This window comes from Filicampus tigris, chromosome 15 (genome assembly GCF_054856515.1).
Source record: "Filicampus tigris isolate MCC_2025a chromosome 15, RoL_Ftig_1.0, whole genome shotgun sequence".
Lineage (NCBI taxonomy): Eukaryota > Metazoa > Chordata > Actinopteri > Syngnathiformes > Syngnathidae > Filicampus > Filicampus tigris.
This window is the reverse complement of record NC_141231.1, coordinates 15,717,335-15,732,648: the sequence shown is the minus strand read 5'-3', so window position 1 is coordinate 15,732,648 and position 15,314 is coordinate 15,717,335. Positions and strand designations below refer to the sequence as shown.

The 15,314-nt window shown below is 42.1% G+C and overlaps 1 protein-coding gene across 2 annotated transcripts in view; it reads right to left on the bottom strand.

Moving 5' to 3' along the window:
* LOC147135730 (matrix metalloproteinase-17-like) overlaps window positions 1–14,528 on the bottom strand; it is a 71,325-nt gene extending 56,797 nt beyond the window's left edge. The window contains exons 1-2 of one of the 2 annotated variants that reach the window (XM_086054194.1): window positions 14,279–14,528; window positions 13,977–14,090 (exon numbers count right to left, since the gene is read on the bottom strand). In XM_086054194.1, the coding sequence (XP_085910320.1) occupies window positions 13,977–14,066 (90 nt within the window). In that variant the 5' untranslated portion in view covers window positions 14,067–14,090; window positions 14,279–14,528. Of the gene's footprint in view, window positions 1–13,976 lie in introns of both variants that reach the window. The other variant, XM_086054193.1, reaches the window with a different exon arrangement.
* Between the last annotated feature and the right edge of the window lie 786 nt (window positions 14,529–15,314).

Genomic DNA, 15,314 nt, shown 5'->3' with positions numbered 1-15,314 from the left:
CAAGCATCTCTCACCGCCTAATTGAGTGCGGGGGGGGGGAACTGTTTCACTTAATGACACGGAATACTTGACAGCTTGGCTGACATTAGCTAAAACAGCACTGATTTTGGCTAACATTAGCTTCAAGGCGAGATAACAGTTAGCACGGGGGGAGTCACCTGCCATACGTTGGACGTGTACGTACGTTTAATAGAATACCACGGCAACAATCGATAAAAGCCCAAACGTATTGATTCAAACACTCAGTAAGTATTGATTGATATTGTACATAGGCATAGAAATGATCTCTGACATTAACCCAGCAACACATTTAATGAACCATCACAATGATTAAGCAAAATAAGCTACGCTTGAGAAAACATAAGCTTAAAAGCCTTTTTTTCCCCCCCCTTTCCGGAGCCAGCGGGAGAACTCTCACGTTCCAAATGTTCCTACACATGTTAACAGCTGCCGTTCTTGTCATTTCTACTGTCTGCTGCAGACGATGTTCCCTGAGCAGACGGAGCGCATTCTGGTACAGGTTCTGCTAGAACACTCACCGTGACACCGGCACTGTGCCCCTAATAATTAATGTGTCAAAGCAGCCGTCAATAGCACAGGGGCTGTCGGAGCCAAAGATTTGTTTTGCAAAAAAAAACAAACAAAAAAAAAAAAAACGAAAAATAAATAAAAAAAACATGCCAGCACCGAAAATAAAATCAGTTTCGAGTGAGATCCGCCCCCATTTGAATTTATTTCGAGTCATCGGAGACAGTGAGCTGCATTTTCTATTTCTGCGTGAATCTCTGGCCTACTAAAATGGAAATATCGTTGTCGTTCTATCTTGAGAAATCTGCAACACGTTTATTACTTTGTGCCAACAGTGCATCCGTATTTACCGAGAACATTGATGAAAAGCCTCTTTTTTTTTTTTCTTTTTTTATTAAAATATGAATATCGTTGCACAGTGGCGATATATGAAGCTCAAATATTGCAAGAATGTGAACGTTTCAAAAGAAAACCGTGCTGACTTGATGCATGCTTGACGGTTGCCTGTCTGGGGTAGAAAAGCTCCTCCGACTCCAGGTGGATATGCAAAGTGGATAGTAGGTGTGTTGCAGAAATATTTGATGTTACTATGACCTAGTTTGCTCTATGCTTCCTGTGCTTTCACCTTATAAAAAAAAAATGTGGCCATGTCAATTTGTGGAAAATGCCAAACGTTGACTCGGCTAAGATTTAAAAAAAATAAATAAATAAATAAAAAAATTAAAAAAGGGGTGTGTGTGTGACAAGGAAATTCGGAGTCAGTCCAGTTGATGAGTGGGCTTTATGATTTGCAAAAATAGTTAGACCACCTTAAAACGTAAAGTTTTTGCTACAGCTGGCCTAAATTTAACTGCTTTTTGGAAATGACCCAAATCACATTTTATGTTTCAAGAACGATTAATACACCGGTGCGGTATGGTCGAATCGGTGAAATTACACAGAAATAAAAAAGAAGTAATGAATTCAGAATTCAAATTCTGACCAAATTTAGTGATAGATAAATAAATAAATAAATAAATAAATTCCTCCAATTGTCCAGAGCTTGCTGATATTTTAAAGCACTTCATGATGCTGGATGCTATTTGCTTGTTATTATTATTACACGGGGTCTAATGCATTTGTTAAGCCCTGTATAGTCAGATACATAAAATGGAAAAAAATAATAATAACAAGATTAATTTGAATCAATTAAGGGCATTAGAATGTTTTGGTCAAAGGGCATTATGTCAAGTCAAATTTATTTATATAGCCCTTCAACACAAGAAAGTCTCAAAGGTCTTCGCATGCCCATAATTGACAAATATTAACGACATCCCCTGATCTTAACCCAAAGGAGGGCAAGGGAAAACTAAAAAAAATAAATAAATAAATCTGGGGAAAAAATGAGAAACCTTGAGGAGTGACCACAGATGGGGCAATCCCCCTTCCAGGATGATCAGGCTGCAATGGATGCGGAGTGGCAATTAAAGAGGTTCTTGGTAGAACGACATTTAAAAAAAAAAAAAAAAAAAAAAAGACAAAAGAAGCAGATTCGCTGTTAATCATCAGTTAAGTGTCAGAATGCCTCCTTCCCCCTCCGAACAGCATTTTATCACGGCGCAGGAGGTAAATCGACACAAAGATGTATAGACTTGGGTTTGGCTGGCAACTGGCGCTTTGGGAGGTCTCTGATGTATGTGATTTTTTTCTAAATGTTTTTTTTGGCCCCAACGCACAAATCAATTTAGATAAAAATGATTGCGATTTGTTTTCTGTTAAAAACATCAAGTGCTTCTGTCCCTCACTGCTGTAAATCCAGCCAAGTCCTGATTATAACCCTTCTAAGCAATTCTCAATGGAAAGAAATATATTGGCAGTTGTCTCCGAATGTTTGTTATTTTGCCGATGCCGTGGTGTGCTGCTTCAATTCAGGCAACAACGAAATTAGGCATGCACAAACAAAAACTGTCAGTAGGAGAAGGATCATATCCCCTGCGTGCTCGATTTTGCCAACAACCGCAGTTGAGTTGAGGATAAAGAGCTGATGATGGGCATTAGTAACACTCAAAATGCTAGCTTTTAATATGAAATGAGTCCACACTAACAGTTTGTTTTACGTTGAAGTACATACTCGGGCTATCGTTGGACAGATTTGACTTCAGTACCAGAAATGAAGGCCATCTTATCACCATTTAAAATCGATTCGCCCCGATTAATCGATTAATTGATTCGATTCGCTTCATCTAGAAAATGATGTCTTGAAATGTTTTTTCATTCCAGATGCATAGCACATTTTGAATGCGTAGATCAACGTATGCTTTTGCGCCAAACGTCAAGCATGGTAGCAATTTTTTAAAAAAAATCTAATCGAATCGAATTGAAAATCGTGAAGTGAAAATCAAAAGTCGAATCGAGGCTTGAGTGAATCGTTACATCCCTATGACATACTGTTCGAGATGACAGGTGACGAGTCATGAGTTTCCCTTCTGGTCATCTCAGCTAAAGACTTAAAAGTGAAGTCAACACAAAAAAAACCTTTACAAAATAGCCCCACTAATCTAAACACAGCGTTCAGACTAATATTACATTTGTGGAATATGAGTTAAGCAGCAAAATCCACCCGTTTTTGTCCAACTGACGGGGCGGCCATTTTGCTACTTTCTGTCGACTGAAAATGACATCGCAACAACTCAGGACTCAGATAACAACCAATCATGGCTTGGTCATTACCTGAGCCCTGAACAACTGTGATGTCATTTTCAGTTGAGAGAAAGTGACAAAATGGCCGCCCCCTGAGATGGACTTCTTCTTTAATACTTGATTGCTAGCATGATAACGCAAGATGTTTTGGCCATGAGGTTATCAAAGCAGCGCATTGGTATTCAAAATGTCAAATTCTTAAATTTAGCCACCTCCTTTTTTTTTTTTAATCTATGTGAATAATTAAACATTACACCCAGTAGCTAAGGATGTCAAGTAGAGATTGACAAAAATAATCGGCAAGTTGATCGTGTGTGAACGGTTGCCGATTAAGCGCGTCCGTGCAGATCACAGGCAAATGGTTGTCAACCAAGGACATTTATTCCAAAGCTTTTTTTTTTTTTCTTTTTTTTTCGCTCTTGTTCAAACAAAATGTATAGGGCAGTGTGCTCTGGTGAGGAGGTTCCTTTGGTGGACGTTTGTGGTTACCAGCGGAGAGGCTCATTCAAAACACGACGGACCGAAACATGTTTTTTCACTGGCTGTTGACCTAGGCAGTATCGACGGCACATTCAAGAGAAAACTGGACTTTCAAAAGTCAAAACACACCGCACACCTGTGGGTTAACGCAAGTACTTTAACCTGTCGGGCCCTTGGTCTGTACACATCGCCTAAAGGCTCGAAAGGTAACCGCTCCAGACTCTATTTGGGTTTTGAAATAAGCAACCCAAGCCAAAGCGAAGGTCTCGAGAGAAACAGCTAGCACCAAGTAAGTGAGGGCTGCTCCCCCCAGCAAGAATGTTATCCCAAAATCGAGGAAAACTCTTGACAGGATGAAAGGAGACGTTAATTTCTGGCCTCTTCGAGGCCGTTCATTGTTGACGTGAGATCATTACGTTTTTCTTGTAGAACGCGGTGTAATCATTCTTCTGACTGTTCCCAATTATATATAAAAAAAAAAAAAACAACCTAATTAGCCAATACAGAAGACAAGCACTTAAAGATGCAATTGAGAGTCTAAAAAGCCATTGATGTGCTTTGTGTTGTTCTGCTTTTTTTATCTTTCCGTGTCCGCTTTTAGGCCTTGATGACTTTGTTTTTCCCGATTATATACTTCCAACGATTGTTTCATCCCGTAATCCGTCGCCAAAAAGTCAGTAGCAATTTAAAACCGGTGTCATGCACCCGGTGGCTGAGGACAACGCCAATATAATAACCAACCCGAATTAATAGCTGAACAAAAAGGCTCGGGCCTATTTTCCATTTTCAGTGAGTACGCCGTCATTAAGAGACAAACCGTAAATGCCTCCCAAATGCCAATTTTTTTTTTTCGACAACTTTCTCCTGCTTTTCTTCTTTTCGGCGAGAAACACAAACATTGTCCGCACGCTGAGAGCATTACGCGCCGCCCGAACGTCAATTATTTCTCAACGACTCTCTCCCGCTTTCTTCTTTTCGGCGAGAAACACAAACATGCTCGCGTTCTGCGAGCGCGAGCGGTTAAAAATGAATCCCCAAACACATTTCTTTGGAACGGAGGAAGCACGGTGTGTGTCTTTTAATTTGAGTGAAAGCGGCAAGCCGCTAGCCTCGGGTGCCCGTCGCTCCGACAACAATGTCAGAGATGAAATCGGCTCGGTGCTTTTTTTTTCTCTCTATGCTAGCATGCGAACAAACATGCTTTGAATTGATTAGCATTCGACGCGTCACCAAAGGCGAACTTCCAGAGGAGCCGCGCAAGCTGCTTTGTGGTTTTTTTGTTTCAGTTCCTTTGGCGGACTGTTTGACTTGAACGTGAATGCGCGGGCGGCAGAACCTCGAGCAACAACTGTAATTACAAGATCAGGTTCTCCGAATGGCAGCGCTAGCCTTCATCTTGCGTACGACTGCGGGGGCGGCGCGGGCTCACTTAAAATAGGATGGCCACATGGAGTTGATTTGGGGGTTATTACTTAGGGAGGCCGAGAGTGTGCCAGCTTGTTTCCAAGCCGCGGTTGCCGTAAGTCATGAAACGACGAAGAACGAATGGGAGGATTGGGAAATCATATGCAGTTGAGAGGGGAGCCCCTTTCCTGCGCCGCGCAACCCGATGAACTCGCAGGCTGGATTTACACGGCAAGTGCCCAATTCCTAGTTTGTGCCTCTACCTGATTCTATTGAAATGTACTTTCGAGAGGCCGAAATGACCGTTTTTACATTTATCGAACACCAGAAACCACACGATCAAAACGTAAACAATAGTAGTACATACGTGTATCATATTGACATGTATCTTTAGCTGAAATCTTGTCTGTCATGAGATTGTTTTTTTTTCAGTTCCATAGTACGGGCGAAGCCAGAAGGTGGCTAATGGGTGGGCCACGAAAAATCAGGGTGGGCCTGAATATTTCTCTCACTTGGCACAATCCTTCTGTCCTGACACATCATATCGTCGCTGTCACGTGAAAAACACTTTTCTCCATTTTTTCCCTCCATTTTCTTATTTTTACACAAATCATGTTTCCGCGTCACAAACATCGCTTTGAAGTGAAAATGAAAAAAAAAGTTTGCAAAAAATTGGAGATAAGCGTTTTTCACAGGACAGCGACCATATATTCGAATAATATGATGTTCAGATCTTCCTTAGACAACCACAATTATGCCATTCTTGATATTTAATTAAAACAAAAAAAAAAAAAAAAACACAAATAATTTCATCATTTACTAAAAATGTAAACGTATATATTTCTTCAGGAATCTCACTGGGTGGGCAGTCTGTCAAACTGGGTGGGCCTGTGCACACCCGGGCCCACCCATGGCTCCGCCCCTGCTCCATAGTGTTGTGCCCTTTGAGCTGCCCTGAAAGCGTACAGCTCGACTTCTGCGTCCACTCTCGACGCAATTGTCAGAAACCGGATGATCCTATTTTTACGTCACGTTGCAATCTGATGACTTTCAAATCTGCCATGACGCGTAGTCTAAATTGGGCCACATTGGAGGAGAGAAAACCAGCTCAAACTTCCTTTCCTGACAAGCCTCGACGTACGTTACATTCCACGCGCGGCATCCGACATAAAACCGTAATCCAATCAGTGCGTGTGAATTATTCAGTTATTGCTGTGCTCGCTGTGAAACTGAACAGGCGAATAAATCGCATTACAAAGCTAACCAAAAGTCGCAGGGGCCGCGGCACGGCTCGGTGGTGGAGCGGCCGTCCCGCAGCCCGAAGGTTGCGGGTTCCGTCCTCAATCCTCGCGCGACCCTGTCCAAGTGCCCTTGAGCAACAACTCAGTCGCTCGTGATGGTGTGTCATCAATTGGTCAAATGGAGGAATAGTGCGAGAGCGCTTTGAGTAGAAAAGCAAGCGGAAGCCCATTGGCCAGTACGTACTGTGACGAGGTAACAAAATTCTATATTTCAAGAAACCAGAAAGCGCAGAACATCTGAAATCTTGTTAATGCTTTCAAACTCGTACGTGTCCATAGAGGACATCACACTTGAAGAAATCTGATGTGACCAAACTAGCAAGGTGAAGATTAAGTGCTTGATTTCCGTTCCACTGAGAGGGAAAAAAAAAAAAAGTGATTTTACAGTTAGGAGGGGTGTCTGAAAAGTTCCAGGACTGGCGTCACAAAGGGCAGATTTCAAAGACAAACTACAAACCTGGACTGTTCCCCTTCATCCTGGTCCAGATGATCAAGCAGTACGGAGCATTTGCTTTGTTCAGTGCGTGAGAAGAGGCGAGGCGAGGGTTGAGGGAAGGCAACTTGCGGCTGCTTCACTATGACAATGCGCTTGAGCGTCGGACAGTTCCTGGCTGAGAATAACATCGGCATGCTGGGGCATGTGTGATTTTTTTTTTCCTGTTTGCCAAACTATAGAGCGTTCAAGGGGACCAGTTATGAAGATACGGACGGCAATGTGGTGGCCGTGACGATGGGGCCTGAAAGTCAACCCAAACGTCGTTTTTTCAAGAATATGATCCATGCAGGCCCACTAGTGGAAACAAGGCATTCTGATAAATATTGCGTTTGTGGAATAAGAGTTAATCCACTCGTTTTTAGCCATCTCTGGGGGGCGGCCATTTTGTCACTTCTGTCAACTGAAAATGACATCACACACCCTCCTGGTTCACCTGTTATTCCACAAACGCAATATTCATCAGAATGCCTTGTTTCAACGAATGGGACATATTCTTGAAAAACATTTTGAGTTGACTTGCGCTTTAAGTGGACTTTTTCCATCAAGTGTCACCATTGAAAAGCTCACTGTAATTTGAACGCGTCGACTTGGAGAAACTCTCGAGATTTCGCCCTGTTTGAGCTTATTGGTGGATACTTTTAGCTGCGGCGTTTCAGCCAATCAGAGATGGGGTTCACTGAATAACAGACCAAAAGGGTTGAGGAGAAAAAAAAAAAATCAAGTTGGACTGTTTTTACTCCAGTTTGGTGTTTTTTAACCAGATTTTCTTACTTAAAAAAAAAAAAAAAAAAAACAAAAAAAAAAAACATTGTCCAACATCGCTATTGATATGATCCATCCAATGAATGAGACATACAAAGTCTAATAAGATGATTTTGTTTTCGTCACGTCTTGGGTGGAGCCTTTTCTACAGTCTTCATTTTGCATATTGCATTTTTTTTTTTTCCTCCTTGACCCTTTGTTATTTCAGAACACCAATCCCTCCTCGGTACTTCTCGTGGACTTTCACTGCATCCAATTTTCTCGCTGAGCCCCCCTCTATCCTCGGGCCTTTGGGTGTAATCAGACAGACCGTGATGGGCTGGTATAAGAAAGCCTCCTACGTGAAGAGCAGGAGGTAGAAGAAGTAGAACTGCTTTAAAAAAAATACAAAAATGAAAAAATAAGAACGGCTATAAAAAAAAAAAAATGGTGATTTGCACAAGAATTCAGACAAGCACTGTCAGGGAGAGGACAGCAGTTGTACAGAAGCTTGTCAGAATGTAGTTTATAGAAATAGAAGAATATGATTTCCCTGTTGTTCCATTTGGAAACCAAAACCAAATGGATAAAAAGAACATGTTTGATTTTGCGCCCCAGCTCCAAGCATATCGTTGAAGCATTGTTGGCTGAGGGACGAAGGACTAATATTAGGTGAAAAAAAAAATAGCAGGTGAAGATTAATGCCATGAAACAGAGATACTCATTGGCTCTGAAGACTCTTTCAGTGTAAATGATTCACCCGATGGCATAAAATAGTGCGGGATTTTTTGTTTCCAATCAGTTTACCGTAATCACTGCCTAGTTGTAGGGTAACATTTTTTTGGGGGAAAAATAATCTGTATTCCAGCATGGAACTCAATTTGTGGTAAACAGTCAGATTGATAGGTTGTAGTTGTACATTCCCCGCCCGTGCTCTGAATCACAATTTTAAAGCAGGTTTTAGGCACTATTTCTCTTAGAAAAAAAAAGAATAATAAAATAGGGAAGCATATCCACTCAAAGATGAACACATCTTAGATTGAATTTATTCTTTAAAATAGTCGTACACTACATTAGAATTCTGGTGACAATACTGCAACAATTAATAACCTTTCGACATGAATTAATTGACACATCATTTAGACTCAAAGTCAGTAGCTTAATGGGGGAAGTCAACGTAAACATTTTTTTTTTCCCAAGAATATGTCCTATGCAAGCCCACTGGTTGAAACAAGGCATTTTGATAAATATTGCGTTTGTGGAATAAGTATTAATCCACTCGTTTTTAGCCATCTCTGGGGTCGGCCATTTTGTCTTCTGTCGATTGAAAATGACATCACAACCGCTCACAACGACCAATCACGGCTCAGATTCAGAAAGCAGCTCAGCCGTGATTGGTCGTTGTGAGCGGTTGTGATGTCATTTTCAGTCGACAGAAGACAAAATGGCCGCCCCCCCCAGAGAATGTGGGCCTGATGGGAACATATTCTTGAAAAAAATATGTTTGGGTTGACTTCCGCTTTAAAGACGTTACAACAAAGTTAACGGTCATTTTTTCTTTAGATTTTGCCAGGTATTTTTGGTCAGAATTCAAATTTTCTTTACAAGACAAAAAAAAACGGGCATGTAATATGGTCCCACTAACGTTACACGTGGTAATTAACCGGGACAGCAAACATTCATTCTATAGGGACTTGGCCTTGGGACTAGCATACACAGTGGAAAAAAATATAAAAAAGTGGTTGTCAGAGAGATGCTAATCTTCTTCCGATGCATGATGGTGGTGACCTCGGGCAAGGCACCTAACGCCCGACCGCATCAAGTAATACAAACTCTCGGCAAGTTGCAACTTTTCCATTTTCCACTTCAAACCGAATATTTGCTACTGCTGCAGCTTGGCAATCATTTTACTTTAAAATGTCAACTGCCTTTCATTAAGAAGCTTCCATAGAAAACAGAGTGTGTTGGTGAAGAGAATGTAGACAACTGATTCCTGGCAAACTAGACTAAGGTCATTCTTTTTTTTTTTTTTTTTTTTTTTGTCACAGCTTGAAACATGACAGAGAATAATTGAAGAAAGAGCCGCACAGTGAGATTTTCGATGAAGAGCTTCCACGTGACAGGCTGCATGCTAACTTCTCAGCAAGGCGTCCGGCTCAGGTCCCCACGGACGATATGGAGACCTAAAACTTATGCAGCATTCAAAAAAAGCCTTAAAGTGGAAGTCAACCCATATTTTTTTCAAGAATATGTTCTATGTATGTCCACTAGTTGAAACAAGGCATTCTGATAAACATTGCATTTGTGGATTAAGAGTTAATCCCGTTTTTAGCCATCTCTGCGGGTGGACATTTTATCACTTCTGTCGACTGAAAATGACATCACAACGGCTCAGGGCTCACGTAATGACCAATCACGACTGACCTGTTTCGTTACCTGAGCCCTGAGCAGTTGTGATGTCATTTTCAGTCGACAGAAGTGACAAAATGGCCGCCCCCAGAGATGGCTTGCTTAATTTATATTCCACAAACGCAAAATTCATCAGAATGCCGTGTTTCAACTAGGGGGCCTGCTGGGAATATATTCTTGAAAAAAATGTGTTTGGGTTGATTTCCCTTTAATGAAGCAGAATTGAAAATGAATGAACTATAAATCTACTTTAAAGTGGAAGTCAACGCAAATATTTTTTTTCTCAATAATATGTTCTATGCAAGCCCACTAGTTGAAACAGGGCATTCTGATAAATATTGTGTTTGTGGAATAAGTGTTAATCCACTCCTTTTTAGACATCTCCGGGGGCGGCCATTTTGTCTTCTGAAAATGACATCACAACTGCTCAGGGCTCAAGTAACAACCAATCATGGCTCAGCTTCAGAAAACAGCTGAGCCGTGATCGGTCGTTACCTGAGCAACTGTGATGTCATTTTCAGTCGACAGAGGTGACAAAATGGCCGCCCCCAGAGAGTGCTAAAAACGAGTGCATTTTGCTGCTTAACTTACATTCCACAAACGCAAAATCAATCAGAATGTTGTGTTTCAACGAGTGGGCCAACATGTTGACTTTTCAGTTGAGACAAAGCGAAGTGAGCTACTTTATAGCAACTCGCAGAGGTACCGTTGACCCAAGAAAAAACGGTAACACCAGCTAAGGGCGCTACGAGATACTCCATCTACACAAACAGTCGTTACGGCCCAACTCATCTGGGCAGCATAAATCTGCTCGGCATTCAGAGAGAGAATCTTCCATCGTATGAAAAATAACAATTCATTCAATCAATTGAATCGCTCATTTACGCCTGAAATGTCATCAAACGTGAATGTTCAAGATCCTTGGAAAACAACACAAAGAGCATCGACTTGATTCCTACAAATCTACGGGCGGCTTCATATCAAGTCATTTGGTCCCCTAATCCGGCCGTGTCATTCTCGGCGTGTCAAGCGGGAAAGTGCTGCTCATTCAGGTGTGCAAGATCCTTTGGGAAGCTCATCGGTTACTGTATACTTCAGCGGGAGGGGTGGCGGGGGGGGGGGGGGGGGGGGGGGGGCGCTGTTCCTCCTGGGGAAAATAACCCGATGAGCAGAAAGCAAAAGCGTATTGTGTTTTAGATGTTATGACTCAAGTGCTGAAGCGGCACATCGGCGCGCTGCGGCTGCTCAGTATATCGCGGCAATAACGGCGCTGACGTGCGCTGCAGCGGACGCTGAGATCACAACGTGCTGTGCGCAAACGTATTGCGAGGGAGTCACGAGACAAATGATGCCATCATTCTTTTGGCGTAAAGTGCTGCTCATATTCTTGGGTTTGTGATGACGCTCACCTGGCTGCGATGCGGTCGGAAGGGGAAAGTGCGGCAACGTGGTCCAGTTTCCCCTCAAGCGCCACGGCGACAACACGCGAGCGACTCATCAACAATGCAGGCCGCTCACATTGATTGTTTGTCTCTGTTAAATTATGTTCCCTATCGCTAATGAACTTGAAATTGCCAGCGAGCGCCGGGAGAAGCCGTTGCCATGCACACAAGCCGGGCAAAGAAATGAACAGCAAGACTCAAAACGAAGGCTAATACACTGGATAGAACCTGGAAAGTTGAGGGCGCCTGCAGTCACGCAACTTGGAAATCAACCAAAATGCGACTGGAAATCTCGGGGAAAAGCGTCTCCCATCCCGAATGAGGGCGATTGAGTTTGGATCCAGGTTATTGTAGTTCCCAAAGACTCACGAAATAGCGAAAAAACTGAAAAAAAAACTTTGCGGGTAGCGAAATAAAATGAAAGCGAAAATGCTTTAAAAAAAAACACAAAAAAAACGAATACTAACTGAAACTACATCTTACATGTCTGAAAACTAGTTATCACTATATTGAAAATGTCATTCATTTTCATCTTCAATCGTCAGTCAATATCATAAATGAGCTTTTAAAAGTATGTATTTTGGTATTGCTGTGCATCCGTACAGAAGAACTAAGGTCAAACAATCGTTTGAGAATTGTAATTTACTTAATTTTAGTACACATCCTTTACTGACCAACTTCTACTTATATATTTATATATATATATATATATATCCATATTGGGGTGGAATTGTTTTTTTTTATTTATTTATTTATTTTTTTTAACTCGCAGATCGGTGATCGGCTGTAAAATCCTGATCGTGTAAAGGCCTAATGTCTACCACTCAAAGATGTCGACATGTGCCTGCACTTTACACATCACACTGGACACAGTGCGTGGATGTATTACAGCTGAAAAACGATTCCGTTCGCCCAAGTAACATTGAGGAGGCCAACCGAATTCCTAGCGCTAGCTCGAATTTCTAAAAAAATGGAATCACTTTGTCAGAATTTAAAGTGATGCATATGAAAACAGCGCGACAAAAGGAGAAGAGCGCGGACTCAGCGACGTGAGACTGCCGAGAAGTGGGAAATATTCCATCCGGAATCGAAGAGATCGTTCTTGTCAAACGAACAGAAAAGTCGGTTCGATTAATGCTCGATGATTTGACCGCTGCCGATTCGGGACAAAAAATTTCACAGACCAACAAATGCAAGCGATAACCTATCAATAATGTCTTGTCCTTCCATTTTCTGGACTCTATGCCAGCTGACTTCAGGCGGAAGGATGTCAACACCCCGGAATGGCCGCCACTCATTAACGGACACGTTTACTGAAGAGATACACACTCATTCACCCTTGCATTTCTACAATCACTACCTGGGGACTAACCACTACACTATCAGAGACGCCATATGACTGAGGTCCCAATTTCTATGCAGACGAGGTTGTGTTGAACGACAAGTTAAAAACAGTTCAGAGAATCTTTTTACACAGTCAGATGCCACTGGCTCCAGCTAACCTGCTACGCTAATGAGGGGAAGCGCTGAAAACGGACGGATGGATGGATTGGTCTGCGCGGGCAGACGCAAACAACCATTCATTCGCCCGTTGCCACGCCGAGGGGAACCTGAAGCACTTGTGGAAAATCCATGAAAGTACGGGGAGAGCATATTGTTACAATTCCAGCACAGAAAGACTAGGAGGGCCGAGAAGCGGGAATTGTGCCGCGTTCAAGATTTGCAAGTTCCAATCTGACTTGTCATGACCGCGTGCACCTGCGCGACGCTTACGTCAGCATTTAGGGGATTTAAAAGACATTTAATACGCTTTATTACAGCGGATAAGTCATTCACCTGACGTTTAGCTTCAGCGGCAGTCAAACGGGAAGTTCCCTTTGCAATTTGCATGAGTGAGAAAAGCCTTGATGTAATAATCTCTCATGCCTGGTGGGCTAACGACTGTGACAGTGAGCTCCTCTTGTTATCAGCACGGGATGCTGTCAGGAAAGCTGGATAAAATCCCTTCGCATCCATTTATTTATCAAACGAACTGCTCCTGCGGGGCGGTGGATGAGTGGCTGGCCGACACACAGTTCTGAGGTTCTGGGTTTGAATCTCTGATTTCCTCCCACATGCCCAAAAAAAAAAAAACAAAAAAAAAACAACAACACGTAGGAGGAGGGAAACATCAAAAACATGGAGTTTGACTTATTGTTTAGAGCTGTGAATGGGAGTGTGAATGGATGGACAAGTGATCGAGATGACGGATGAGTATTTCGTTCTATATCCTTTCAAAAAGAGGAGGAGGCTTCCCAAACGTGCATTTTTTTTTTTCATGGCATATACGAGCATTGGGCTGCAGTCATTCACAGCAAGTGCAATATATGGAGAAATAGTTGCAGGATATTTTTGAGAGGTTCACGAATTCAGTAAGCATGCAAGCAGATTGAGGGTGAGGGGGGGACGGGGACAAAAAAAAAAAAAAAAAAAAGTCATCCGTAGTAAGTAACTTACCACCCCCGTGTCCTCCCTCTCGGTCTGCGGGGGAGCCGCTCGGCTCAGAGGCAGCAGCCACAGCCACAGAATGGGCACCAGAAGCAGCATCTCCGCACATATATTCCTCGTCCACTTGGTAAAAGCGAGAGAAAGAAATTCACGCCCTTCGAAGCCGCTTGCTACTGTCGGGCTCGAGCAACGACCCGGCAAGCAGCATCCAGTGAGATGGAAAAAATAATCACAAAAAGTCCCGAAACGAGTGTAAAATGTGCCCCAAAAAAAAAAAAAAAAAAAAAAAAAAAAGAGTCAAAATAGTCTACCTCGCTGTGGAACGCAAACACATAGAAGACATTAAACAGGTGCGATGCATCACACCTGTTTGTATGGTCCAACTCGGCGTTTTAAAAAGCGGTAACTAATGATACAAAGATTAAAGGAATATTCCGGCCAGGGTGAAGCTCCAACGAGCGACGTGCTGTAGTGCTCCCCTCATGACCGGAGTGGCTCCAGGCAGCTTTGCTCCAAGTAAGTAAAGCAGCTGCACAGTCCACGCCGATCAGCACACAAACGCGGAGCATCAACGCAGCCTGCTTCCGGGAGAGACGGTCAAAATAAAGCAACGACACAGAACGCACGTTGCTACCATAAATTCGTGTAAAAAAAATTAAAAAAAATTAAAAAAAAGTAGCTGGAAAGCCATACTCGGGAAAAGGGATCAAAAGCAGACACTTTGGCATAAGTAAAAGTAACCTTTCGAATATTACAGTAATAAAAGTTTCAAAGAGTTCATTCGTGCCTTTTACAGAGTTAAAATCATGCCAAAACCTCACAAACACACAAAATATGATTTACTCACACCCAACAATTCACAAACTCTGTGCTTTGCAAATACAAAACATCATAAACATACTAATGCATTTTGTTTGGCATGTTTAACACATACAAAGAAACATTTATTTAATTACCAAAAAAAAAAATATCCTTCAAGTACAATGTAAAATCTTTCAAGTACCAAAAAAATATATATTTTGCCAACACGCTCAATTCCAAAATAAAAGCATCGCATGGCATTGAGCCATGTATTTGGTAGGCTTTTATTTTGAAGTCGGCCCTTTGCTTCAAATCCACCAGGACATGAAAAAAAAATTTGCGTGCCAAGTAATCATTTACTTCAAACAAAAGGCAGTAAATCATCAGCCGCAACCAAACCGTTGGCACCCATGTCAACTACAACTGCACTTTTACTCTGAAGCGTGTTGCTTTAATTTCCTGTTGGCTACCGTTGAATAGTGTGTACTTTATTTAAACAGCTGTGAGAGAGTGATGAAAATTGAGGGCACACTTTAATTTAGGCTG